The sequence below is a fragment of the Protopterus annectens genome, chromosome 7.part0 (genome assembly GCF_019279795.1).
Source record: "Protopterus annectens isolate FY-2018-M chromosome 7.part0, PAN1.0, whole genome shotgun sequence".
Classification (NCBI taxonomy): Eukaryota; Metazoa; Chordata; order Ceratodontiformes; family Protopteridae; genus Protopterus; species Protopterus annectens.
The window spans coordinates 1,688,092,755-1,688,120,284 of NC_056739.1; the positions used below are offsets into that span (position 1 = coordinate 1,688,092,755).

General features: G+C 45.1%; 1 protein-coding gene across 1 annotated transcript in view; it reads right to left on the reverse strand.

Annotated features, from left to right (window-relative positions):
- Positions 1 to 27,530, reverse strand: part of TICRR (TOPBP1 interacting checkpoint and replication regulator) — a 3,405,639-nt gene that overhangs the window by 364,149 nt on the left and 3,013,960 nt on the right. The window contains exon 22 of the mRNA XM_044078205.1: positions 15,718 to 18,598. Coding sequence (XP_043934140.1) covers positions 15,718 to 18,598 — 2,881 coding nt within the window. The remainder of the gene's footprint in view (positions 1 to 15,717; positions 18,599 to 27,530) is intronic.

Here is a 27,530-nt window from a genome sequence, read left to right on the forward strand (position 1 = left end):
CAATGGGCCCTGACAACATTCTGGAATGCTTCCTCTTAACAGCTTAAAACATGACCTGCCAGGACCACTTGAGACACTTTTCAAATACAGCCTCAAAAGAGGCTTTGTACCATGAGAATGGAGAACTGCAACAGCTATCCCACTTCACAATGGTGACTGTCAACAGCTCCTGGAAACTACAGACCTATTAGCCTGACTAATCTAATCTAGACTGCCATAGAATAAATTATCCTGTAAATGATCAACAAAGACAGAGGAAACCTTAACCACTGGACCCAACCTAGTTCGGCTTTGTTAAGGAAAGGTCATGCCTATTAAATCTGGTGGACTTATCAAAGGGGAAAATGGTGTATACTGCCTAAATGGACCTGGGTAAGGCATTCAATACAATACCCCAATCGGGTATAGTCGATAAGCTCACTGAACTGGGCATAAACCCTACATAACTCAGTGGCTCACCAACAAGGCACAGGAATTCAGGACTGGTGATACCACCTCCACTGCGAGAGGTGACCCACTAAGTGGATTACCTCAGGGATCTGTGTTGGGACAGCTTTTATTTGGCATCTACTTCTCGGAAATAAAGGCTAATATCAAAGGCCTTTGGCTGACCAAGTTTGCAAAGAACTACAAATTGGAAGATATCATAGATTTCTCCCAAAGTACAAACATCTTACGTGGTCTAACAGAGACAAATAACTGGTGTCAAAGTCACAGACTAAAACTCAAAGCCAAGAAATGCATTATAGGGCCTTCTGGAAAAAACTACCACCCAGGCTAATTGCTCAATCAGACAACCCTAAGAGTTGACCTGGTAGTCAGGGATCTGGAACATATGTACATAGTAATCTAGCCTTTGACCAACATTTGGCTAAGGTAGTAAGAAAAAAATTCTGTCTCACCCAACTTATAAGGGCATGGCATCCAGGTCCAAGGAAGTCATAGTGTCACTTTATTTGGCCCTTATCAGACCCATCAATGAGTATAATGCCCCCTTTTGGCATGTACTTGACCAGACAAATGCAACATTTGGAATGCCCACAAAGGTTCCTTACCAGCAGAATCCAGGGCATAAACACATTGCCCTATATGGATCGCTTTAAAGCCCTACATCTATACTCTGTATCCTACAGGTAACTGAAAGGCAGTCCATGCCTGGCATACAAGGCATCCTCGGATCCAGCTCTGATGAACCTTTTGCACATCAGCAAAATGAACAGTATCAGAATCACTAGATCTAAGAATTTAAATTTTGCCTGTGACACAAATATGACATGTTGGTAAGACAGATATGCATTTCGGAGGATCCCCATACACTGGAACAGGCTCCCCATCCATGTGAAGTGGAGTTCATCCCCAACCATATTTAAGCTTAACCCTGACCAACGGATGAGAAATTGGAAATTCACCCCGGCATCTGGCGCCAATATCTCTGATAGACAAAGGCAGAAAGTAATGCCCAAACTAACAAATCCCCCACACAACCCCTCCTAATAAACTTCCATGACATAGGGACACAATTGGGATGGACTGCAATGCAAACTTATAAAGGCCCTGGTGGCCATTAGCCTAGTATACCCCTATGATCCTATGAACATGAGACAAAGAGTATTTTTCTGGGCTGCACCAGATTCAGCACAAGTAATGCAAATTTCAGACTGGTTTCATTGGTATTTTTGAATAAACATTATAAATCAGACTACTTTGTACAGAAAATCAGAAAAGAAAGTGTAAAAGCATTATTTTTTATTAAATTATGTAGTGTGATAAAATTAGGAAATGCAAGCTTAGTAGCTAGCATGCAACTGTAGTTCTCAGGTTTTGAACCATGCAAGGACAAATGTGACAATATTATGCTGCAACTGTCAAATGATGCAAATTAGTTAGAAATAAAGCATTTTCTAGCATTACTTACAGTATTTAACTATAGCATTTGTGGGTTGCCATGAATTTTAGCAATGCTCCCAAACCACCTATAATAGTAAGAGTATAAAGCAGAATCGATGGAATTACCAATTATGCTCATCTCACCTGCTGATTTTCTGACAACAGGTACAGTGAAGGAAATAAGACTTCATGAAATGATATAGACATAACTTTTTATACCCAGAAAACGAAAAGCATCAAATAAAATCACTAAATCACACTCTCATAGTTGCTGACTCTAGTACTAAACCCCTTGGAGTAACTATTGATGATCAGCTAAAATTTGACCTCCATATAAATAACTGTATCAGGAAAACCCATCAAAAACTATGACTTCTCTACAGAAATAAAAAATTCCTAACCCCTGAATCTACAACTACAATCACACATGCTTATCTTTTGCCATGAGTAACATACTGCTACCAAATACTCACAAATCTTAACTCCACCTTACTTAGCAAACTCAAATCAATATATCACAAAATAGCCATATTTGCTGCACAACAAACCTACAAATCTCACTCAAACATCTAAACTAGCTTGAACTACCACACTTCCTACTCATCTCTCAGCTTCAAATTATACACTCCATTATTTATTCACCATCCTGCTGTCCAGCACTAGGCACCATAATCTCCCACTATGTCCCATCCAGACTACTCAGGAGCTCCACCCAAGACCTTTTACAAATTTACAAGCCCAAGTCCAAAATAGGAGCTATTAAATACAGCTACCATCCCTCTGCTGATTGGAACAAACTCCAAGAAGTTAGATCACTTTCACATCCTAAAGTATTCAAACTAGCCACTAAAGAGTACTTAAAAAGTCACTGGATTTGTACCTGTTCTCAGCCTCCTTGAAAAAGAAGTTATGCACCTACTATAACATTCCATGTTAGTTGTCTTCATCTCACCTTCCTTCTTGCTGTTTGGGTTCGGAGCCAATCCTCGGCTCCGACTCGGCCATCTTATAGAGCTCGAGAGCTGTTTACTGGCTCAAGGCTACCCCTTATCCCAGAATGCCCAGCGTCAGCTACCCAGATCGCGTTTGCGCACACTAGACATAAGCAGAGTAACCAGTTACCTAAAAACTGGTTGTCCAATACAACTAAACAAGGAAAGAGTCATAAATTACCTGGCATGTAAAGTAATAAAAGATACTCAGCCAGTGAAAACAAAAGGATCTCCCTCTCAATCCTCTAGGAAGGGGGAAGGAGGGAGGGACGCAAGAAGGAAGGCGAGATGAAGACAACTAACATGGAACGTTATGGTGGGTACATAACTTTTTTATGTCAAGTTGTCCAGCTCGCCTTCGTTCTTACTGTTTGGGACAGCGTCCCTAGCGCCTAAAATCCCAGGTGGCTCATTGGAACAGATTCTTCAGAACAGTAGAACCAAAGGAAGCTCTGCTCTGGGAGACCATATTCACCTTGTAATGAGAGATAAAAGTATGAGGGTCTGCCCAAGTGGCAGCTGCACAGATTGAGTCTATGGGCAACCTAGACTGAAAGGCTACAGAGGTGGCTAATGCTCTAGTAGAATGACCTTTTGGTTTAGCTGGTAGCTCTATTTCATAATTGATAAATAAAGGCAATAGTATCAGATAACCATCTGGATAAGGTCATCTTAGAAAATGGAAGACCTTGTTTGTTGAAAGCATAAGAAAGAAATAACTGGTCTAACTTTCTTAGTTCTATGGAGGTAAAAACGCAATTGTCTGTGCACATCCAGTTGGTGGAGCTTGTATTCTGCCTTGTTGCTGTGATTGGGAAAGAAAACTGGGAGATCTATGGATTGATTTAAATTGTTCTCTGAGCAGACTTTAGGAATAAAGGATGGATTGGTCCTCAGAGAAACTCTGTCCTTGTGAAACACCAGGTAAGGAGGGCGAACACATAGTGCTTGAAGTTCTGAGACACGTCTAGCTGAAGTGATAGCAACCAGAAAAAGTGTCTTCCAAGAAAGAAATTTTGAGGAACATGATACTGCCGGCTCAAAGGGAGGCAAAATTAAGGAAGCTAAAACTAAATTGAGATCCAAGGAGGAGGAGGATCTCTAACTGGGGGTCTAAGAAGAGATGTTCCTCTCAAAGGCCTTGCAGAGCTTATGAGAGAATATGCTAGAATTAAACATATCGATATGAAAATTAGAAATGGCAGCTAGCTGTACTCTAAAGGTAGCAGAAGCCGCACCACACTGAAAAAGTTGTGCTAGAAATTCAAGAATTTCAGGGACAGGGGCTGAGAAAGGATCCGAATTTCTAGATTCTGCCCAGTAAGAAAACAGTTTCCATTTATTAGCATAGATTTTCCTCGTAGTAGACTTATGTGAGGAAACAAGAAGTTATGTACTCACCATAACGTTCGATGTATGCAGTCCATCTTGCCTCACATTCTTACACGCGGGTTCAGAACTGAATACTGGCTCCGACTCGGCCAACTTTTATTTACTAGCTCGAAGTCTCTCATTGGCTGGGCCAAGCCGGTATCCCATGCTGCACCGCTCCATAACCCCAGATCTAGTTTGCTGCGAATCCAACAATCACACCTCATGCATAACAACAATCCAATAAGGTAGGACACTATCAAGGGGAATAAGAAAAATCAAACTACCATTGAAGGGTACTCTAGCACCAATCCCAACCTCCAGATCCTCCAGGAAGGGGGCAGGTGGGAGGGTACGTAAGAATGTGAGGCGAGATGGACTACATACATCGAATGTCATGGTGAGTACATAACTTCATGATATTATGTAGTCCAATATCGCCTACATTCTTACTCGTGGGACAGCGTCCCCAGCACCTCTATCCTGGGAGGCTCAAAGGAAGACACTCCTGAGGACTGTGGAACCAAAGGAAGCCCGGCCCCTAGAAGCGACGTCCAGTTTGTAATGAGTAATAAAGGTGTGCAGGGAAGCCCACGTGGCTGCAGCACAAATATCATCCAAAGATAGTCTGGCATGGTACGCCATAGATGCAGAAACAGCCCTAGTAGAGTGAGCTTTGACGGGGAACAGTAGATTTTTTCCCGCTGAAGAATAAATAAAGGAAATACAATTTGAAATCCATCTGGAAATGATAACCTTGGAAATAGGGGAACCCACTCTATTTTCTGAAAAGGAAACAAACAATTGGTCAGATTTTCGTAGGTGTTTGGTCCTGTGTAGATAGAATCGTAATTGTCTGTGCACATCCACAGTTGATGAAATCTAAACTCTGCCTTGTTCGAGAATTGAAGGAAAAACACTGGCAGCTCAATAGACTGATTGAGATTCACAGTAGATGTTACCTTGGGAAGGAAGGACGGATTAGGTCTAAGAAAAACTATATCCTTATGAAAAATTAAATACGGGGGTTTGATGGAGAGAGCTTGAATCTCTGAAACCCATCTGGCTGATGTGATGGCTATTAGAAAAGCTGTCTTCCAGGACAAAAACTTTAATTCACAGGTGGCAGCCGGCTCGAAAGGTGGAGAAGTAAGGGCTTGCAAAACAAAGTTTAGATCCCAGGGCATGATAGGTTCTGACACAGGAGGCCGGAGTAATAAGGTGCCCTTTAGAAAGGCCTTACAGAGTTTATGAGCCATACGGGAAGGCTCATAGGAGGTATGAAAGTTTGAAATAGCCGCAGAGCCCTGCTGAAAGAGCATGGACAAGAAATCCAAAACAGCAGCAATTGGGGCTGTTGTAGGGTCAATTCCTTGGGCATGAGCCCAAATAGAGAATCTCTTCCATTTACTGGAATAAATCTTCCTAGTCGAAGACTTATAAGAAGAGGATAAAATGTGCACCACCTCAGGTGAAAAACGATGAAGTCTGACTAACGATGGAAGTGCAGTAGCCAGGCTGTCAACCTGAGGGTCCGCAGGGAGGGATGGAACTGTCCCGGCATGTGTCAGTAGGTCCAGTACTGGGTCCAGAATCCAGGGACTGTCCACAGCGAATGGATGGAGAAAGGAGAACCAGACCTGGCAAGGCCAGTGTGGGGCAATTAGAATCATCTTGCTTCCCAAGGATATGGCTTTCTGAATCAATCTTGGTAACAGAGGAAGCGGAGGGAAAGCATAGAGCAGACTGGAGGGCCAATCGTGGACTAGAGAGTCCCTGGGGTGACTCTCCCTGTGGGGGGATCAGGGTGAAGTAGTTGCTGCATTTGGCATTGAGTCGATTGGCAAAAAGATCGCAGCAAGGCTGACCCCACCTGCTGAAAATCTGTTCCGCAACCAGACGGTTCAGGGACCACTCGTAAGGCATCAGAATAGCTCTGCTCAGCCTGTCTGCTATCACACTGGCCTTCCTCGGAATGTGCGTTGCCACTAGAAAACGTTGGGAAGACACTGCCCACTGCCACACTCGCATGGCCTCTCTGCACAGGGGGTACGATCTGGTTCCTCCTTGTTTGTTTAGATACCACACAACGGACATGTTGTCCGAGTGTATTGCAATCGTCCCCAGAGGAAGAGAGCTCTGAAGTGCCCGCAACGCCAGTAACACCACTCTCATCTCTAAGACATTGATGTGCAGATGTACCTCGTGATCTTGCCACGTGCCTTGAACCGTCTTGCCAAGATAATGCCCCCCCCACCCCATCTGGGAGGAGTCTGTGGTCACCGTGGCGACAGGTGATGGAGGAACAAACAGTTTCCCCTCATCCAGATTGGTGGAGCACAGCCACCAACCGAGATCTTGTTTGCATCGGTCCGTGAGTAGGATCTGGTGGGAAAGGGGGAGTTTTTGGAGAGACCATTGGGCAAAGAGAAGCCATTGAAGAAGCCGCATGTGTAATCTCGCTAGAGGCACTAACATAATGGTAGCTGCCATGGTGCCCAGAAGCTGAAGAACCCATCTCTCCTGTACTTTCCTGAGGGGTAATAAAGCGTGAACCTGATTTGGTAATACTCTGATCCTGTCATGCGGCAAGAAGGCCCGCATTTGAACGGTGTCTAGCTCTGTGCCTATAAATGTGACACGCTGTGAGGGCAGCAAGGCAGATTTTTCCCAGTTCAATGTTATTCCTAGTCGTTGACAGAGGGTAATGGTAGCGTCCCTGGCTCGGATGAGTAGAAGACTGGTGGGGGCGGTGAGGAGCCAGTCATCCAGGTATGGAAACACTTGGAATCCTTGACGTCTCAGGTGAGCTGTCACCACCGCCAAACACTTAGTGAACACCCTGGGGGCTGTGGTGAGACCAAAGGGCAGGGCATGAAACTGAAAATGACTGGCTCCCAGCCGGAAGCGTAGGTGACTCCTGGATGCTCTGTCAATTTTGCTATGATATTAAACATCCTTGAGGTCGATGGAGCACATCCATACTTCTTTTTCCAGCAACGGAAAAATGGAGTGAAGGGTGACCATTCGGAACTTGGACTTCAGAACGTAGTGGTTTAATCTGCTGAGATCTAGAATGGGTCTAAGGTCCCCTGTTCTTTTCGGCACCAAAAAGAGTCTTGAGTAAGTCCCTAATCCGATTTGGTCTGAGGGGACACGTTGGATGACTCCCTTCTTTAGCAGCTTTGAAACCTCTAACGCTGCGTGATCCCTTTTGACTGGGTGGAATGTCCGGGATTCTCCTGACTGGAGGGGGGTCTGACGAAAAGGGGATGGCGTAACCTCCGGAAACTATTCGTAATACCCATTGATCCTGGGTGATGCTTTCCCAGGCTTCCGGGTACAACGATATGGGGCCCCTGACTGGCTCCGGAATAGCACAGTCGGGCAACACATCAGGAAAGATGGTAGGAAGAACCGCAAAAGGAATCACGGTCTACCGAGTTGCGGGGGTCTCCTCTGCCTCTAGAGCGGCGTCTTCCAGAATAACCTCCCCCTCCTCTGCCTCTCTAGGGGGACTCACCTTGTGCAGCCAGGAAAAACTTCTGCGATTTCTTGAACCACATCTTCCCTCCCCTCTGAGCCTTGGGGTAAGGTCTCGAGGGAAGGGAAAAACGGACCCCTATGGCAGACAGGGTCTTTCCCTCTTGCTCGCATCTGGTGAGGGTGTCTTTCACTTTGGTCCCAAAGAGCGAGGACCCATCAAAAGGCACGTCAGTGAAGGAAGACTTGAAGGCCTCCGCGAAATGACACAGGCGCATCCAGGTTTGCCTCCTGAGGGCTACTCCCGAACTGGCTGCCCTACTCGCCCCCTCGGCTGCATATATGAGCCTCATGGACGAGTTGACAACAGAATTGAGGGTAGACACCTGGGCGTTAACAGTGTGCGCCATCGCCTCAGGTACGTTACCCGCTAGAGTATCTCCTAACTCCTTGAGGAGATCTCTATGGAGCTGAGTAAAATGACAGAGGTAGTTCAGTGACTGTAGGGTGAAGGTCGCTGACGAGAGGGTACGCTTCCCGTACCGGTCCATGCTCCTAGACTCCTTGTTAGGAGGATGGACGGAGGAAGAAGACTCGGCTACTTCCTGCTGTGTGGCTGCTGCCACCACCATGGCATCTACAGAAACCCCTTTGGACAGAAACTCTTTCCACGGGGGGGCAGAAAGAAACTTATTGGGCCTTTGGGGTACAGGTTCAACTGAATTAGGATTCTCCCACACCCTTCGACAAATTAAATCCAACAGCTCGTCGAAGGGTGGAGACACCCAGGAGGCGGAGGATCAAGCACCAAAGGCCTTGAGGAATACTGACTCCTCCTCAGAAGGGGTTTTGGATGGCCAGTCGCCTCTCTGTCTCAATATCTCCAGGATGTTGGAGAAAGAGACGCCATCACAGGATGACCTGGGGGACCCCTCAGACTCCTCGAGGTCGGTATCAGAAGTGAGAGACTCGTCCTGGGAGTCGATGTGCTTCCTCTTGCACAACTTCTTTCTAGGGGGCTCCTCAGGCACAGACTCTGAGAGGCCCTCAGAAAGTTAGGGACCACTCATGGGGGTATCCCCAGACCTTTGGGCTCTGCCATCTACGGATAGGGGGGCGTCAGAGGCTCTAGCCAGGGTGGAAGGGGACAGAATGACCGATCCGGGTGATGTAACTGACGATCTGGCCAGTGCACTCCGCATGGCCTCGAAGGCGGGTCCCCCTGAATCCGAGGACCGACTGGCCTCTGAGGCCATGACCGGGGTCCCCTGAGCCGATGCGCCAAGACAGAGGCTCGGAACAGACAGGTGTCCCGAAGTATCCCCCTCGGGCCCGACTGAGGAAACCCGAGTGCCAAACCCTGTGGATAGAGCCGACTGGGTCGGAGCCGTCAGCACCGTTAAACCCTTGAGGGGTATCGGAGCCAGCGCAGGAACATCACTCGGAGCGGAGCACTCCGGCTCCGAATACAAGGAAGTGCTCGGAGGAGGAACCATCGACACAAGCATCGGGATGGACTCCGGAGCCGACTGGGTCAGAGCCGAGAATAATTTTGCCAACACCGGCGACTGCAGGAGCCTCTGTACCACCCTATCGACATCCAAATCAGAAAGCCTGGAGGATTTGGAGGACAGGGTGGGAGACTGGGATCTCCTCTCAGGAGAACCATGCCTAACACTGGGCGACCGGCTCCGAATGGGTTCCAGTAAAATAGGAGCCTACGCCAATTCCAGTACTACAGATACCTCCTGCGGCCCCGAGGACAGAGGAGCCGAGAAGGCAGAGTCAAGTTTAGAAATTTTCTCCGGGGGCTCCGAGGAGACAGATGGAGCCGGAGATCTCTTCTTCGCCTTCGAAGCTTTAGACTTGGACTGAGAACTAGAAGTCAAGTCTAAAGACTCCTCAAACGAAGGTTTTACGAGTTCCTTCAATATTAGTTTATTTTTCCTCTCCTGGAGCACCCTTGGACTGAAGGCGTGACAGAAGCTACAAGACTCTTGCAAATAAATAGCTCCTAGGCAGTAAACACATATGGAATGCCCATCCGTAATGGACATTTTGTAACTACACTTGGAACATTTTTCAAAACCGGAAGGTTTATGTTCTTTCTGATCCTTAGACATCTTACACAAGCAGACCATTGAAAACAACCTAGCCGGAAAAACAGTAAAGGCGGGAAACTACTGATCAGACACACAAGGCAACCAAAGAACCTCCAAGTAAAACGGTTCTTTACTAACTCACAACACACTACTTAATATTAAGCAGAACACATTTATCCAAATATACACTAACAGAAGTCTTCCACAAAAGGAAACTGAGCACTACACACAGAAAGGAGGACTAGGTCCTCTAAGTAAAATGGGCCTAGCCCACCGGAACAGATAGGGATACCAACTACACAAACAAAAAACTCTACAAACAAGCAACAAGAAAAATAGCTATCAAAATAGCTTTTGTGGTTGAACAACTAGCAAATTTCTCAAGAGAAATTGAAAAAAGAAGGTACTTAGCCACAGCCAAGCGAGACCACGTCCTAGCTACACAAGCAGCAAATGAGATCTGGGGTTATGAAGCAGTGCAGCATGGGATACTGGCTTGGCCCAGCCAATGACAGACTTCGAGCTAGTAAATAAAAGTTGGCCAAGTCGGAGCCGATATTCGGCTCCGAACCCGCGAGTAAGAATGTAGGTGAGATTGGACTACATAACATCAATAATATCATGGACTGCTGGGGAGATACTGGAAAGCCTGGCTAAGGTTGGAGAGTCTGAAGTGACTGGTGCAACCCACCTGATTGATGAATCAGAAGATCTGGAACCGGGTCCAGAATCCACAGTTGATCCAGAAGGTGGAGATGCAGGAACGGGAACCATATCTGTCGAGGCTAATATGGGGCAATGAGGATCATTTTGCAACGCAACAATTTTGCTTTCTGTACGAGTCTTGGTATTAGGGGAAAAGCGTAATGGAGTCCCTGAGGCCAATAGTGGACTAGAGCATCTCTGGGTATACGACCTGGAAGAGGAAGTAGGGAGAAGTAGCTGCTCCATTTGTTGTTGAGAGGAGTGGCAAACAGATCGCAGCAAGGCTGTCTCCATTTGCGGAAGATAAGATCCGCAACTTCCTGATTCAGAGACCACTCGTGAGGCATGAGGATAGCTCTGCTGAGCCTGTCCGTTATGACGTTGGATTTCCCAGGGATATGCGTTGCTATCAGAAAACGTTGGGAGGAAATCGCCCATTGCCACAGTCTGAATGCTTCTCGACACAAGGGGTAAGACCTGGTCCGGCCGTGTTTGTTGATGTACCACACCACTGACACGTCTGTTTGGATTGCAATGGTCCCGGAAGGAAGAGAGTCTTCAAGGGATTGCAACGCTAGGAGCACTGCTCTCACTTCTAGGACATTGATATGCAGATGGTACTCGCGAGGTTGCCAAGTGCCTTGGACTGTCCTGCCTAGATAATGCCCCTCCACCATATCAGGGAGGCGTCCGTGGTCACTGTGGCTACCGGAGGGGGTTGTATGAAAGGTCTGCCCTGAATCACTAGTGGGGAGACCATCCACCAAGAAAGGTGCCTTTTGCATATTTCTGTGATCAGGATCATGTGAGACATGGGTAGCTCCTGGAAAGACCACTGCGTGAAAAGAAGCCACTGAAGGATTCTCATGTGGAAACGCGCTAATGGGACAAGAAGAATGGCAGCTACCATGGAGCCTAGAGAGCTTGGAGGACATATCTGACTTGAATCCTTTTGCTCTGCATTAGAATTAACACTTGTTGATGAATAGTGAAAACTCTTTCCTGTGGTAATCTTGCAAATATTTCTTTTGTGTTTAATTCTGCTCCTATGTATGTGACAGACTGACAGGGCAACAAGGCAGATTTTTCGAAATTTACTGTAATGCATTGTTAAGTGCATAATGTGATTGTATAATCCCCGTGCCTCTAAGAATTGATGCCTGGTGGTAGCAGTCAGGAGCCAGTCGTCTAGATAGGGAAACACCTGGAATCCTTGACGCCTCAGGTGAGCCGTGACTACTGCTATACACTTGGTGAACACCCTGGGGGCTGAGGTGAGACCAAAGGGCAGAGCTCTGAACTGGTAATGACTGGCCCCTACCCAGAAGTGAAGAACTCTCCTGGAGCGTCTGTCCATCTTGATATGGTAGTACGTGTCCTGAAGATCTATCGAGCACATCCAAATGTCCTGACACAGGAAAGGGAAAATGGACTGCAGTGTCACCATTCGGAACTTTTCTTTTTGTACAGATTTGTTTAATCTGCTGAGATCCAGTATTGGTCTCCAGTCCCCTGTCTTTTTTGGTACTAAAAAGAATCCTGAGTACGTTCCAGATCCTAGTTGGTCTGCGGGGACTTCTTGAATGGCTCTTTTTTCTAGCAGTCTTGAAACTTCTGTGACTGCTTGATCCCTTAGACTGGGTGTGACATCTGGGATGGACTTTTTTGATTCTATGGGGGATTGATGGAAGGGAATTTTGTAACCTCCAGATATAATGGATAGTACCCATCTGTCTCTTGTTATATTTTGCCAGGCTTTTGGGTACAGCGAAAGTCTTCCCCCGACTGCCTCCAGAGGTGAGCAGCCGGGCAACCCTTTAGGGATGCTGGAAGGGCTTGGCAGAGAAGGTTTCTCTGTCATCCTGGTTTTGCGGTACCCCTCTGCCACGAGGGCGGCGTCTGTTATTGTTGTTTCCCCCTCTGCCCCTGGGGGAAAAATCACCACGTGTGTCAGGCAAGGGTCCCTGGGATTTTCGGAACCACATCTTTCCACTCTTCTAACCCTTGGGATAAGGTCTGGAAGGGGTGGAAAAACGGACTCCCACAGCAGAGAGAGTCTTGCCTTCCTGCTCACACCTGGTCAACTTGTCTTTCACCTGAGGTCCAAAGAGAAAGGAGCCATCAAAGGGAGTATTGGTGAAGGACGCTCAAAAGGGCTCCGCAAACTGACACAGCCGCATCCAAGCATGTCTCCTGAGAGCCACACCTGTCCCTGCATCTCTGCTCGCTCCATCGGCTGCATTGGAAATCAGCCTCATGGAAAAGTTGACTGGAATTAGGAGTCACAAGCTGAGAAGCTAATTTGGCTGATACTCCCTCAGCTGTAGGATCTTGAAGGGCATCTCCAAGCTCTTTCAGGAGATCCCTTTGAAGACGTGTAAAATGGCATAGATAGTTCAGGGACCTCATTGAAAAGGTCACTGAAGCAAACATTCGCTTTCCATATCTGTCCATCGTCTGAGACTCTGTTTGGAGGATGAACAGATGAAGAGGTTTCTGCTAACTCTTTCTTGGTGGCTGCTGCTACCACCATGGCATCAACGGGCACACCTTTGGAGAGGAATTGTTTGTCCTGGGGGGCTGTAATAAATTTGTTTGGTCTCCTCAGAGTAGGTTCCACAGAATCTGGAGCTGACCAAGCCTTTCGGGCCACTACAGACATGAGTGGATCGAAAGGAGGAGATACCCAGGAGGTGGAAGGTTGGGAACCAAATGGGTCCAGGTATACAGACTCGTCCTCGGTAGGGGCTAGGGAAGTCCTGTCCCCCCCTCTAAGCATTTCAAGGATGTCCGAAAAGGAAACCTCTTCAGAGGGGGACCTTGAGGACCTTTCCGATTCATCCATGTCTGTATCTGAGGTGACAGACTCAGGGGAGTCCATGTGCTTCCTCTTGCACTTCTTCTTCCGGGCAGGCTCTTCCGAGTGATCAGGGGAGGCTTCAGAAGAAGAGGGATTACCCACTGGGGTGTCTTGGGGCATAGGTTCCCTACGCTTGGGGTCTGGAGGAGGAGTAGAGGTTGGAAAAGACACCATGGGGGGGTGGAGCCGATGGAGCTGGCAGCAGAGCTGTTTAGGGGGACAGCACACTCCGCATGACCTCGAAGGCTTCCCGACCTCTAGGCAGAGAAGGCTCCTGCTCTAAAGAGACAGGAGTCCTTCTCTGTGCTGAGGGTGACAGCTCCAAGGCCGATGTTGGAGCCGAGCTCACCTGCGCCAAAGCTCCAAGGGGGAGAACGGGGTCGGACAAGGGTCCGCTGCCACCCCCCCCCCCTCGGAGCAGACCCAGAGAGCCCCGGAGCCCAGATCCCTCGATAGAAGGTACAATTGAGGCAATCAGAGCCGACGTCGGAACCGAAGGAGAGATGATGATCGGCGCCGACGGTTCTACTACCTGCAGATCCATGGTCTCCGGCTCCGAGCTAAATGTAGTCGGAGGAGGAACGGAAATAGAGGCAGTTGGAGCCGATACCTGCTAAGGTGGGCTGGACAGTAATATTGCCAGTGCCTGTGACTTAAGCAACCTACTTACTACTCTCTCTCCATATCATGATACGATAATCTAGAGGAGTGGGAAGAATGATGGCTACGTTCACTCTGTAACAAGGGTGACTAAGGTGCCGGGTGGATGGGCTCCATGGACAGAGACCTCAGTCTCTTATGGCTCTGAAATAGCAGATGGAGCCGACGGAGAAGATGCCTTGTCAGTGCCAGCTGGCACCGACATACTTGGTTGTTCAAGTAACAGAGTCGGCTCTGAAGGTGGAGCCGACGGCTTGACAGACTTAGGGGATATCGCTTGAGTACTTTTAGCCGGAGAATCATGAGGCTTCAATAATCCCGAAGGATTAATTTGTTTTTGCGCTCCTGCAGGACCCTTGGACTAAAAGCGTGACATACAGAACAGGAGTCCTGCAGGTGAACAGCGCCCAAACAATACACACTAGTGTGCCCATCTGTCAGAGACTTTCTGACAGCATGAGTCACACTTTTTGAAGCCAGATACCTTGGTATCTTTAGACATTTTCCTAACAACAACAAACTAAAGAACCACTATAACAATAAGAAAATGTTATACTACTAAACTAAGAAACAAACAGTCTTTTTTTTTTTTTTTTTACAGTTAAGGAACAGAAAGGACAGCCTCTAATTTAAACGGCTGTCCCAGGGTGGGGGTGGGGGGGGGGGACGGAGAACTCTCTAATTTAAACGAGTTCAGGGGAAACAGAAGGCCTGCGAGTTATGGAGCGACGGCCAACAAAGCTACAAGAAAGCGATAAGGGATAATGTACTATATCTAGACAAAAACTTGATAAATTTTTAAGAATAAACAATTATAATAGAAAAATACTAAGCCTAAGCCAGTAACGAAGCAACCTCACAGCTGAAGCGGCAAACAAGATCTGGGTAACTGACGGTGGGCAATCTGGGATAAGGGGTAGCCTCGAACCAGTAAACAGCTCTCGAGCTATAGAAGATGGCAGAGTCGGAGCGGAGGATCGGCTCCAAACCCAAACAGCAAAAATGAAGGCGAGATGGACAACTTAACATTATACCTTCACTAAATAACAAACCTAACTTCCTCTGCCTTACCATCATTTTTTTGCCTCTAAACTAAAACATTTATAACTTAAACTAGTCTACTTCATCATTTTTTACCTAACACTATCTCCTTTCCTTCTGCTGTAGTATTCTTCATAACATTTTTATAGAAAATTGTAACTGCATATATATGAGAACTGTTCTACAAGTTTTATTATGAATGATTATAATGTTAACAGTGTAACGGTTATATTTTTTGTAACTATGTTTTGGAGCTTTTCTCCCCGGGCCTCTGCTGAAAAAGGGTTTTTGCTCAGTCAGACAATCTTGGTTAACAAATGTAAAATAAAATAAAATAAACAAATAGGTGGGGACTACTCCTTTAGGGATGTTGGGGTATCCCCTCTAACTACTGCTGAAGAAAACTGTTCAAAATGTTACAAGTGCTGATAAGCTGGTGCAAGTCTTTCAGATTATATTGCATAAAAAGAATGTGATGGCCTTAAAGCAGCTCTTCGGATGTTCGCATCTTACAAGTATTTTTCAACAGAGAAAAAGCAGATACTAAAATGCACACTAAATAAATGAAAATTATACATTTAAATAAAATTGAAATAAAGCATCCTCTAAAATTTACCTGGCATGTCAACAACTGCTGAAGATGACCCATCTGGTGTACATTTATTTCCTGTTACAAATGCATCCTTTTCATCATCTCTTGATGAAAACTTACTTGGTGCAGGCTTGCTCAGAGATGCAGGTGCACTGCAATAAGGAGACAGAGGTTTCATTTTATGGAGTACACTAGGTTTAGTTAAGACACCTGAAGCAAAATCTACATCTGAACTACCAAGATGTAGGTTTTTATCCTTTGCTTCAGAGTTTTCTATAGTGGTGTGACATGTACTACATTCTTGCCTCCCTGTTCTCATCAGTCCACAACAGTAACTTGAAGAGCTTTCAGTTTTTGTTTCATACTCATACACTGGAGACTGATCTTCTAGTCTGTATATCCCTTCCAGTTCTGTGTCAGCAAGTGCCATCTTCCTGCTGCAGCTATCAGTATGTCTGGCTCCTTCTTCACTTAATATTCCACCAAGGCAGTCTTTGTTGTCATTTTTCCCATGTCCTCCACCCGAATCTGTAGCTTTTTTCTTTCTTGGCCAATTTTTGATGGTGTCTGGTGTCACCTTGCTTTTGTGTTGTGGTGAAGGCGTCCAAGGAATGTTCACATCCACCTGCGATGGAGAAGATGCACATCTTGTTGGGGTGTAAGACTGGCATATGTATGTTTGCATAGCTCCCTTACCAGGTGTACCTCTTGCAGGAGTGCTTTGAGCTGAATGAAAACAAGGTGATTTCTGTCCACTTTCTTTAGCAGCATGCCTTGAGCACCAACCTGCATTACTTTCACCAAACACATTTTCATTTTCTTTCTTGTTCAGCTGCACATCAGATTGCTTACTTTTTGTTAAATGTGTTGCACCAAAGTCTAATGCTTTGTTACAATATTTTTTTTTAAATTTAAGTTTCGGCAATCCAGAAGCCTGCATCTCTAGTTCAACTTCATAAGTTGGTATAGTGGGCATGATTGCTCCTACTTTGTTTTGTGGAGTATGTGAAAATTTGGAAGTGGATATTGTTAGATGACTTTCAGGTGTGCCTGTGCAGACAGTAGCCACGCGTTTTTTCCTACTTGGAGTTGATCTGAACTTATAATATGACAAAGGAGAGTTTGATTCTTTAGGATCTACACAAGATGAGGATGTTGAAGATTCAGGAGCAGTGACATCTGAACCAGACTGCTTATTGCTGAAGGGAAGTTTCATTTTTAATCCAGTTCCTTCAGCTGATAAAACTTGAGATATGCCAGCATTTTCTTCTTCTGTACTGGAGCTGCTAGAAGAAAGGGACTCGTTAGTGGCTGAGCTGTTTAAAGCCTGATTTATCCTTTCTAAAATTAAAGAAATCTGTAAAGAACTTTGACAAATGTTTGCACTTTCTGTCAAAGGAGAAATGTGCTGTGAGGCAAGTGAACTTTCTATCTTAGATAAACTCTCACTTTTGAAATTTTTCTGACTACTACCGTGTGATATACACTCAGAAGATATTCCTTTAAAAGTGGAAATATTTTCTTGGGAAAATTCCTGAGTTTCAACACAACTTTCTTTCCTAGTAATCAATGAAGAATTTGTTTCCCTTCCTTCTGCGTCCGTTTGCAAAGATTCATTAAATGACTTTAACAGCACCAGTTTTCCTGGAGATTTAGACATTACGCTCTCATTCTTGTCAAGCATCAATTTAATGGTTTCAGAAACATTGGTAGAAGCAAACTGCTCATTCTCAATTCTTGAGCACTGTGATGGCATCTGCGATTCTGAAGAATATTTTTCACAGCTTTTGTCAGTATACGTGTCAACATTGCTGAATGAAAACTCTGCTCCTTCTGGAGTTCTTTGAGGAGAGAAAGCAGTTTTTGGAGATACCACAGTGGATTTATTCGATGTCTTTGATGGTGAAGAGCAAGATCCATTTTTCTTTGAAGGGCTCACAAATGTAGTTTCTGGCCTCTGTAAAACATAACTGTCATGCGGGGTCTTCCTTCTAGAATCAGAGGGACTGACATATTTCTGAAACTTGCAGATTCTAGTTGGTGTACTCCGTACAGAAAAGGGTTCTTCATATACATGAGGTTTAACAGGGATTTTGGTTCTAGCTTTTGCAGGTATATACGCAGCCGCTAAAGGAATCTCTGTTGGAGTTTTAGGACTATGACTTTCAAGATGATTTTTAGACAGAGTCTGCAAGGGTGGTGAATTTGATGCATCATCTGAAAGAGATGTAAATTTCCTCATAGAAGGAGAGCTCTTCTGAGGTGTAGACATTGCAAGAGAGTCACTCCTACCACAATGCAATGGCAATGGTTCTTTCTTTGGTGTATGTAGCAACATGCCAGTTCCAAAGTACTCATCTTTGATCTCTGGGGCTGTATTCTCTCCTGGTGAGGCCTTTAGAGGTGATGCTAATGCTAAACGTTTACTTCTCCTTGAAGGTGATATGAATGGCAGGCATTCAGTGGATGTAGCAAATGAAATACCTTCACCATGTTCTTCAGCAACTTGTGAAAAGTTATTCACAGATGAGAACAAAAAAGGCTTCTGGGGTGTTGCAAATTTTCTAGTCATTACAGGAGACTTGAATGATAACTCTTTTCCTGGAAAAGGTAATGCTTGCTGTGGCATGGGTTTAGCCGAGATGGGAGACAACTTCTCCATTGGTGAACAACCTTTCACTGGGGTTCTCAGAATAAGCCGCTCACTCCTCCTGAGGGGGGACAAGACTGGGCATGTTTTCTCTGGTGTGCAGATTACCGTTTCTTGTGTGAGTAAGTCTCTTAATGGGGGCTTTTCAAACTTTTCCTGAACTTTGCGTGGGATATTTAGCATTTTCTTTGGTGATTTTTGATCTTCAGGATTAAGAAACATTTGCGATTTTTTTCTGGGAGTCTTTCTTGAGGCCTGACAGTTAAAAATACATATATTAAAACAAGAACAAAATTCTAGCAGTTTTAAACATGCACAAAAGTTCAAAGATATCTTTCTGACTGTACAATTATATTAATGACTTGCATATTAAATGGCATATGAAGGATAAGCAACCTAGTGTACCACTTATGGTCATAAAAAAAGTTATGTACTCACCATAATGTTTCATCTGTGTTGTCCATTTTCATTCTTTCTCAACAACTTGGTTCAGAACCGACCCTCGGATCCAACTCGGCCGTTATCAGCTCATGGCCACTAACAAACTCATGAGCTCCTCCCTTACCCATAATGCTCTATCCCCTAACATACCTCAGACCTTGTCTGCTGGCTTATAGTATCAAAAGAAATATTAGCATTCTGGTAACAGAAATCCATAACTGGAGTTTAACATAAGGAACAGTGGTTCCCTAACAAGGTCTTAGTCTTACAAACGTCATTAGTTCAAAAGCAGGGGGTTGGTGGAAGTGGAGTTGAGGAAGAGTGAAATTGGACAACACAGATGGAGCATTATGGTGAGTACATAACTGATGATGTCAATTTTCATTCATTCCTCAAGAATTGGGACAAAGTCCCAGCTACCTGAAATCCCAGGAGGACTCTAAGGAAGGACATTCCTGAGCACAGTTGAGCCGAATGCTGCTCTTCCCCTCAAGACCCAATTTGTAATGAGCAATAAAGTCATGTGGATTACTCCAAGTATCAGCCGCACATATAACATCCATGGAAGCTCTGGATAAAAATGCTGATGACACTGCCATGGATCTGGCTGAATAGGCTTTCAAAGGTTTTGGTAAGGAAAGGCCCAATTTGTTACAAAGGACATACAATCTGTCATTTAAGGTTGCCTTTGTGACCAGCTTGCCTAATTTGGAATCCGCAAAGGAAACACAACTGATCTGTTTTTCTGAAATTTCTTGTTCTATGTAAGTAAAAACGCAATTGCCTATGAACGTCCTGTAAGTGTAACACATATTCACCTTTGTATCATTTGGAAAGAAAACTGGAAAATTAATAGATTGGTTGATGTCTGATTCTGACACCACCTTAGGAAGGAAGGAAGGACTGGTTCATACAGACACCTTACCCTTATGAAATACTAAGTCAGGAGATATAGAGGACAATACTTTTAAGTTTTGACAGTCTTCTAGCAGAGGTGATGGCTACCAAAAATATAGTTTTTCAGGTCAAAACTTTTAGCTTACATTTAGCAGCTGGTTAAAAGGGGGAATTAATTAAGGACTGTAAAATCAAAAGTCCCAAGGTGGAGCTGGATCCTTATAAGGAGGGTCTCAAAAACAAGGGTACCTCTCAAAAAAGCCTTACAAAGGTTATATTAAGCCAAGGAGGAGTTTTCAAACCCCAATATGAAAATTAGAAAAAGCAACTAGTTGTACCCAAATAGTTGAAGAACTGGTTCCATCACTGAAAATTGTTTCTAAAAAATTCAAAGACACTATGCACTGGTGCTGAAAAAAGGTCAATATGTTTCTGCTGCACCCAAAAAACAAATCTCTTCCATTTACTTCTGTAAAGTTTACTTGTGGAAGCTTTGTGGGAAGACAAAAGTATATGACGAACAGGTGAATACAGCACATGCTGTCTGGCTATGAACAGAAGTGGAGAAAATATGCAGTCAGCTTTAGGTTTGAGCTATTCATGTGAATCTTTCTGGTCTGGAGAGACAGAAGGTCTGGAATTGGATCCAGAATCCAAGGATGGTAGAAATGATGAGGTCAAAGAAGGGGGAAAACAAATTTGTCAAGCCCAGTAAAGGGGCAATGAGGATGACTTTGCTCTTCAACCAGGAAGCTTTTGGAGAAATTTGGGGATTAAGGAAGTTGTAAGATAAGCATAGAGGAGACGGGGCCAATTGTATAATAGATCATCTCTCGGTGATTCCCCCGGCAGGGAGGATTAGGGCAAAGAACCTGCTGCACTTGTTGTTCAGGGGAGATGCAAATAGGTCACAGCATGGCTGACCCCACTGGCTAAAAACTATTTCTGACACTTCCTTCAGGGACCACTAATGAGGTAGTAGATTAGATATGTTCAACTTGTCTGTTATGTCGTATTTTCCTGGGATGTGCTTTGCAATCAGAAATTGGTTGGAAGAGTTCGCCCACAGCCAAACTCTGACAGCTTCTCAACACAATGGGTTAGATCTGGTTCCTCCCTGCTTGTTGATGTACCAAACCAGAGACATATTGTCTGTTTGAATCGTAACTGTCCCGAAATGGAGATAGTCTTGGAATGCTGGTAACCCTAACAGCACTGCTCTCATTTCTAGGACCTTGATATCCATATTGGCCTCTTCAAGGGACCATGTGCCTTGGACTGTTTTTCCCATGAAGTTCTCCTCACCCAATCTGGGACGTGTCTGTGGTTATTATTAGCCTTGGGTTGAGGAAGAGTGAAGGGACAGCCTTGTAGAACATGAATCTAGCGGATCCACCACAAAAGATAACTTATGCATATTTGGGTAATTCTTATCTGAGTGGATGCATGCTGGTGAAGAATGGACCAGTGAGAATTGGTAGCATCCACTGAGAATCCTTATATGAAATCTTGCTAGGAAAACTAGAACCATCATCGCAGACTTTCATCCCAAGGCTTGTAGAATCCAATCAGATTGAAATTAAGGAATTGTGAATTACCTTTCTGAACTGGAATCGGATCATCTGTACTCTTCGAATAGGTAGAGAGGTTGTCACGGATAAAGTGTTGAAAAATGTTCCTATGAATTTCAATGTCTGAGATGGTTCTAACTAAGATTTATGAGAATTTATGGTAATCCCCAATATGGGCAAGTCTGGAGTACCTGGTCTTGAGCTCTTATCAGTAGATGTGTGGTCAGAGTGGTTATGAAACGCTTGCAATCCCGGCAGTCCAAGTGAGCTACCACCACTGCCATGCATTTGGTGAACACCCTGGGGACTGTGGTGATGTCAAAGGGCAGTGTTCTGAACTTGTAATCCCAGCCAGAAGTGCAGTTACTATCTGGATCACCTTTTCATTTTTATATGATAGTATGGACACTGAAGGTCTACTGAGCACATCCAAACGACCTTGTGCAAGAAAGGCAAAATGGACTGAACTGTGTGACCATATGGAACTTTGTGTACTGAACTGACTTGTTCAAATTGCTGAGATCTAAAATTGGTTTCCAGTCCCGTTTTCTTTGGCACTAAAAAGAATCTTGAGTAAGTTCCAGATTCTATCTGGTCTGGTGGGACCTCTTGGATGACTTTTTTCTAACAGTTTCTCTAATTCTAGTGCTGCTGCTTTCTTCTGACTCTGCGTTACATTGGGAATTTTGCATACAGGCGGAGGTGGTAGGGAAAAGTGAATTATATAACCACTGGAAATACTCCTCTGCACCCATGTATCAAATGTCTAGCCAGGCTCTGTGATGCAAGAATAAATGACCCCTGACTGCCTCCAAAGACTGACAATCAGGCCTCCTTTCAGGAGCAGTGGTAGGGTCTTGTCAATTAAGGAATATCTGGACCCGAGATTCTGTGAGGCATCCTCTGCTGCACAGGTGGAGTCTTGCCTTTGAGCTCCCCCCTCTGCCCCTGGGAGAACTATCTCCATGTGAATCTTGGAAATCACCCAGGGACTTTCTGAACTTGCATCTGGAGTGTGCGCCTTTTACCTTAGGGCCAAATAAAGATGTTCTATCAAAAAGTGCATTGACAAAGGAAGACTTGAAGGATGCTGCAAAGTCACACAAGCACATCCAGGCATGCCACCTAATGGAAATGTTTGAACCCACTGCCCTTGAGGAACCTTCAGCCTCATGAGAAATGAGCCTCATGGTTGCATTAGTAATTGACTGTAAGGTAGCCAAATGTGAGGTCACAGAAGTCTGAGCTTCAGAAATACTGATCCCAGTGAGGGATTTGGAGAGATCCTTAATCAAATTCCTATGCAATCTAGTGAAGTTTGCCAAATAATTCAGCGATCTGAGTGCAAATGTCACTGAAGCATAGCATAAACATGCTTCCCAAATCTGTCCAATGCTCTTGACTCCCTGTTAGGGGGACAGACAGTAGAACTCTGTTCCACGAGTTCCTTCTTGGTGGCTGCTGCCATGACAATGGCATCTACCAGTACTCCCTTGCTTCAAAATTCCCTTCCTAACGGTGATGCCAAAATCCAGTCTGGTCTCTAGGGGATCTGCTCAACCATGTCTGGTTCCTTCCATGCCCACCTCAAGATCAGGTCAATGAGCTTGTCAGTGGGCAGAGTCAACCAGGAGGTAGACAGGCGAGACTCAAAGGCCAAAGTGTTATCAACAAACACCCCTAAGGATCTCTAGTATATCTCCAAATGAGATGTCATCGGGTGGTGATCTTTGGGACCCTTCCCCCTCATCAAAATTGATATCTTCAGTGAACAACTCCCTGAGGGGAGTCTAAGTGCCTCCACTTGCACTTGCTCTTGCTCTTCCTAGGGACTTCTTTGGTGAGATACACTGGAGAAGTACGGGAAGAAATGGTAATACCCTGCTGAGTAGCCTGGAGATTTTGGTTTGGCTGTCCGTGTGAAGTAGAGTGATAGTGCTCAAGGTGCAGACACATACGGGATTCTAGAAAGGAGAGCTGAGTGGGGAGGATCCATTCATTTTGCAGAAGTAGAAAACTCTCTCCACTACTGTGAAAGCACAATGTCCCGGGAAGAAGGAAGTCGATAGAGCTGAGAAGCCAAGCTTCCACTCATTCGGCTGCCCCCTCCCTGAAGGCAGTCCACCCAAGGCAGGTAGGAGCAGAGCTATCTAATGCTGAATTTCTGAGGGGCAGAGATGGCTCCGATTACTTTGGAGTTGACTCTAAAACCTCAGATCGGACAGGGATGCATCGGATCCAAGTCGTCCAGCTCCAACGCACTCTGAGCCGCTGCACTCAAAGGAGGCCTCAAAGCTGAAGATACTATGATCTTCAGCTCTAATCTGGACAGTTTTGGAAACCTTGGATCCAAGGATTCTGAAACCAAGAGTGGGAACGGAGAAGCAGCAGAGACTGTTGGTGTAGAACTGTGAAGGGCTTCCTGACCTGAAGGGGTAGGAGTCAGAAGAACTCCCATCTGAATCTGCACAGAGAGAAATTTCCTCATCATTCTATCCCATCTGCTTTGGTCAGACTTCTGGAGGAACGAGATGATGAGGCCAAAGAGGGGAGACCTGGAATGCCGGCGAGATTCTAAATATGGAGATGGGACCCGAGAGGGTACCGAATCAATGAAGGGAGAATATCTGGTCCTAGGTAAAGATTTCAGATAAGATAATCCATGACCTGAAGAAGCCGATTTTGTGTCTGACGCCAGCTTCAGTGAAGGAGCAGTCGTCGGATTTGAGTTTTTATAGTTCTTCTTTGGAGGCGCCACCATTACATACAAGGATAGGGTGGAAGAGCCCGACAGATCTGAAGGCTTTCTGGACTGTTCCTTAGACACATATTTGGGGGGGGGGGGGGTTGAGACTCAAAGCCTCTAAGAAGGTGGAAGAAAGCAAGTCTTTTAAAATTAGCTTGTTCCTCTGGTCCACAATAGCCCTAGGATTAAAAGATTTACATAAGATGCTCAGGGACTAGACAATAAACACACAAGGTGTGAGCATCAGGCAGCGGTAACTTATGACCGCACTTCTGACACTTTAAAACCAGATGATTTTTCAGACATGTAAACAGGAGAAAAACTAATTTTTCTTTTAAGCTATAAAAGGAAAAGGAAAGGCGATACCAACAATGGTATCAAAAACTACACTACCATGTAAAAGGGGATAGTTAAAGAAAAAAAAAAAACAATTTGCTAGCAATGGTAAAAAAAATTACACTGAAGTGTATTAAGGGAGGAAATACATAAACTATCAAAAAAAGTAATTAGAGAAATAATAATACAACTTATCTCTAATTGCGAACACTAAGCTTGTGAGCTCACAGCAACTATGTCTGAATGCAAAGGTAGCAAATGAGATCTGAGGTATGTTAGGGGGTAGAACATTATGGATAAGGGAGGAGCTTGAGAGTTTGCTAGTGGTCACAAGCTGAAAATAACAGCAGAATTGGATCCGAACCCAACTGCTGAGGAATAAATGAAAACTGATAGCAGATCAAATACTTCAGAACACATTTTAGCAGCAGTGCTCAAAATTTTCAGGGAATAATGATCCATTTTCCATTTACACCACAGGTACACGTGTTAGATATAAAGCCACCTATTATCTGAACTGATGACGTCTTCTGCAATGACTAATAGTGACTTCTACTCTCCTCAATTTGGTTATTTTTTTTCTTTGCCTGTGTTGGCGGAACACATGCATCACAACAGTGCACATCATGGAATCATGTGCTGGGCTAGGAGAGAAAGCATGTTCCTTGCATTACTCAATTTGACTACACATCCAATGACGTAGCATAGCTTGGGAGACCAGAACAAAAAGCATCCTCCATCCTCAACTCCTTTTTTCCAATTTTGCACATGGGGTCAGGGAGTCACTTCAACAGAGATAATCATCTTGAGCCAAGGTTTACAATGCTGGGTGGACAGCCCTGTCACGGCAGTTCATCTGCATCGCTCACTCACACACACGGCCAGTTTATAGGTTCATAGGTTGATACTAGGCTATCTGTCCTAGGGCATTTATAAGCCTAGCCAGAGTGTGTTTGGCTTTCGCCACCCTTTTAGATTAGTTGACTGTGCCTCTGTATAGTAGTCACAGAAGATAGCCCTTTTGAGGTTAGTTTACTGTGCCTCTGTCTAGTAGGGACACAGAAGAGATCCCAGGGGTAAACCTATGATCTCCCATCCACTCGTCAAGATTTCTCTTGAAGAGGGTCATTGAGGGACTCTGCCTAACATGGACTGGGATTTTGTTCCAGAGTGAGGGGAGCCTCTGGGATATGAATCTGCCCCTCCAGCATGCCCTATTTATTTCTGTGATGAGGTTTAAGTCCCTGGAGTGTGTAGCTCTAAGGGATTTGGATTTCCTGAGGTGGAACATGTCCATTAATTCTGAGTTGGACAAGGCTTTATACATCAGGCACAGATCACCTTTGAGTAGGCGGTAAGCAACTGAGTAGAGCTGGAGTTTCTTTAGCCTAACTGCGTAGGGCATCTGTTTGAGTCCCTTGATCCTATTGGTGAGATACTTTTGGGGTCTTTCCAGTTGCTGCAGGTGTCGGGTAAGGTACATCCCAAATGGGGCATTGTATTCAATTATGGGCTTGATGAGTGATGAGTAGAGGGGCACAATGACCTCTCTTGATCTAGATGTGAACCCTTTCGTGATAAGGTGGGCTATATAGAAGGTCTTTCTAAAAACTTTGGAAACGAGATTGTCAAAGGAGAGATTGCTATCTACTTGGGTCCCCAAATCCCTAATTACTTCTTCGGTACTTAATGGATTACCACCTGTGTGGTAATTTGTGGGCACTTTGTTTTGCCCAAAGGGGATGACTATGCACTTTTTGGCATTTAGCTTTTGGCCATGGCTCTGGCACCAGTTATCTGTCTCTGTGAGACCCTTTTGGAGGATGCTTGTGTCAGTCGGCGAGTCGATTATGGCACCCAGTTTGCAGTCATCTGCGAACTTGGTCAGCCATAGTCCTCCCATGTTAGCCTGTACCTCAGAGAAATATATACCAAACAAGAGAGGTCCCAGGACTGAGCCTTGTGGGACGCCACTTGTAACTGGTTTAGAGTCTGACATGGCACCTGCAATTCTGACCATGTGGGTTCTATCCCTGAGCCAGTTTGCAACCCATCTTGTGACATAGGGGGTTGATATTTAAGCTGGTGAGCTTATTTATGATGCCCGAGTGAGGTTTTGTGTCGAAGGCTTTTGCGAAGTCCAGGTAGGCTGTGTGGACTACCTTCCCTTCATCTATGGCCTTGATGACTGTTTCAAAGAAGTCGACTAGGTTCAAGAGGCAAGATCTGCCCTTAAGAAAGCCGAATTGGGTAGGATCCAGTGTTTGGAGGTTCCCAATGTCTTTGTTTATGAGTTTCATGATGATACGCTCCATAGCTTTGCAGACCAGACTTATAGGGCGATAGTTTCCGGGGTCCGTTGTGGCACCACCTTTGTGGAGTGGGACCACTGTTGCTGTACGCCATTCCTTGGGTACATATCTCCTGTAGTAAGGCTGAGATTGAACTGTGACTTTATGTGAGGGTTCAGTTCTTCTTGGAGTTTGTGTAAGACGCAGCCCGGGAAACCGTCCGGTCCCATTGATGCTGTGTTTTTTGCTTTGGAGAGGGCAGATCTCACCTGTGCATCTGTGATGTCAGGGAAGCTACACTCTGTTGGGATAGACATTTGCTCTTTTGGGGGGGAAGGGGGGGAGAAGTTTGCACTGAACCTGTCTGCCAGGATGTTGGCAATGTCTGTGGATTCAGTGTATTTTTTTGTCATTTTGAACTAACTCCGAGCATATCTGGGAGTTGCCACCCAGGTTCCTGACATAACTAAAGAAGGCCTTGTGATTATCTTTAGCATCTTGTGCAATTTTTCATTCGAAGCTGGCCTTAGATGATTTTATGAGGGATCGTAGTTTCTTGCTAGTACTGATCAGAGATGCCTTCCCTTTTTGGGATTTTGCTCTATCATGTAGTAGCTTCCTCCTTCTGTTGTATAGCTTATTTATGGCTGGGATCCACCAGACAGGTCTCCTGCCTTTGGAGGAATGAGTCTTGGTTTTATTTGGGATAGCACGATCCATGCATTCCTGTAGGTGTCCATAGAAAGCGTTTGTAAAGGATTCTGCGGTTTGGGCCGTATTTTCCACTGGCCCGGGGGCTTTGAAGGATTCCACCTCGGTTTTGAGAAGTGTGAAGTTTGCTTTTGAGAAGTGTGAAGTTTGCTTTTGAGAAGTTCTTCACCGTGGCTTCCTTGCTGGGGATGGGG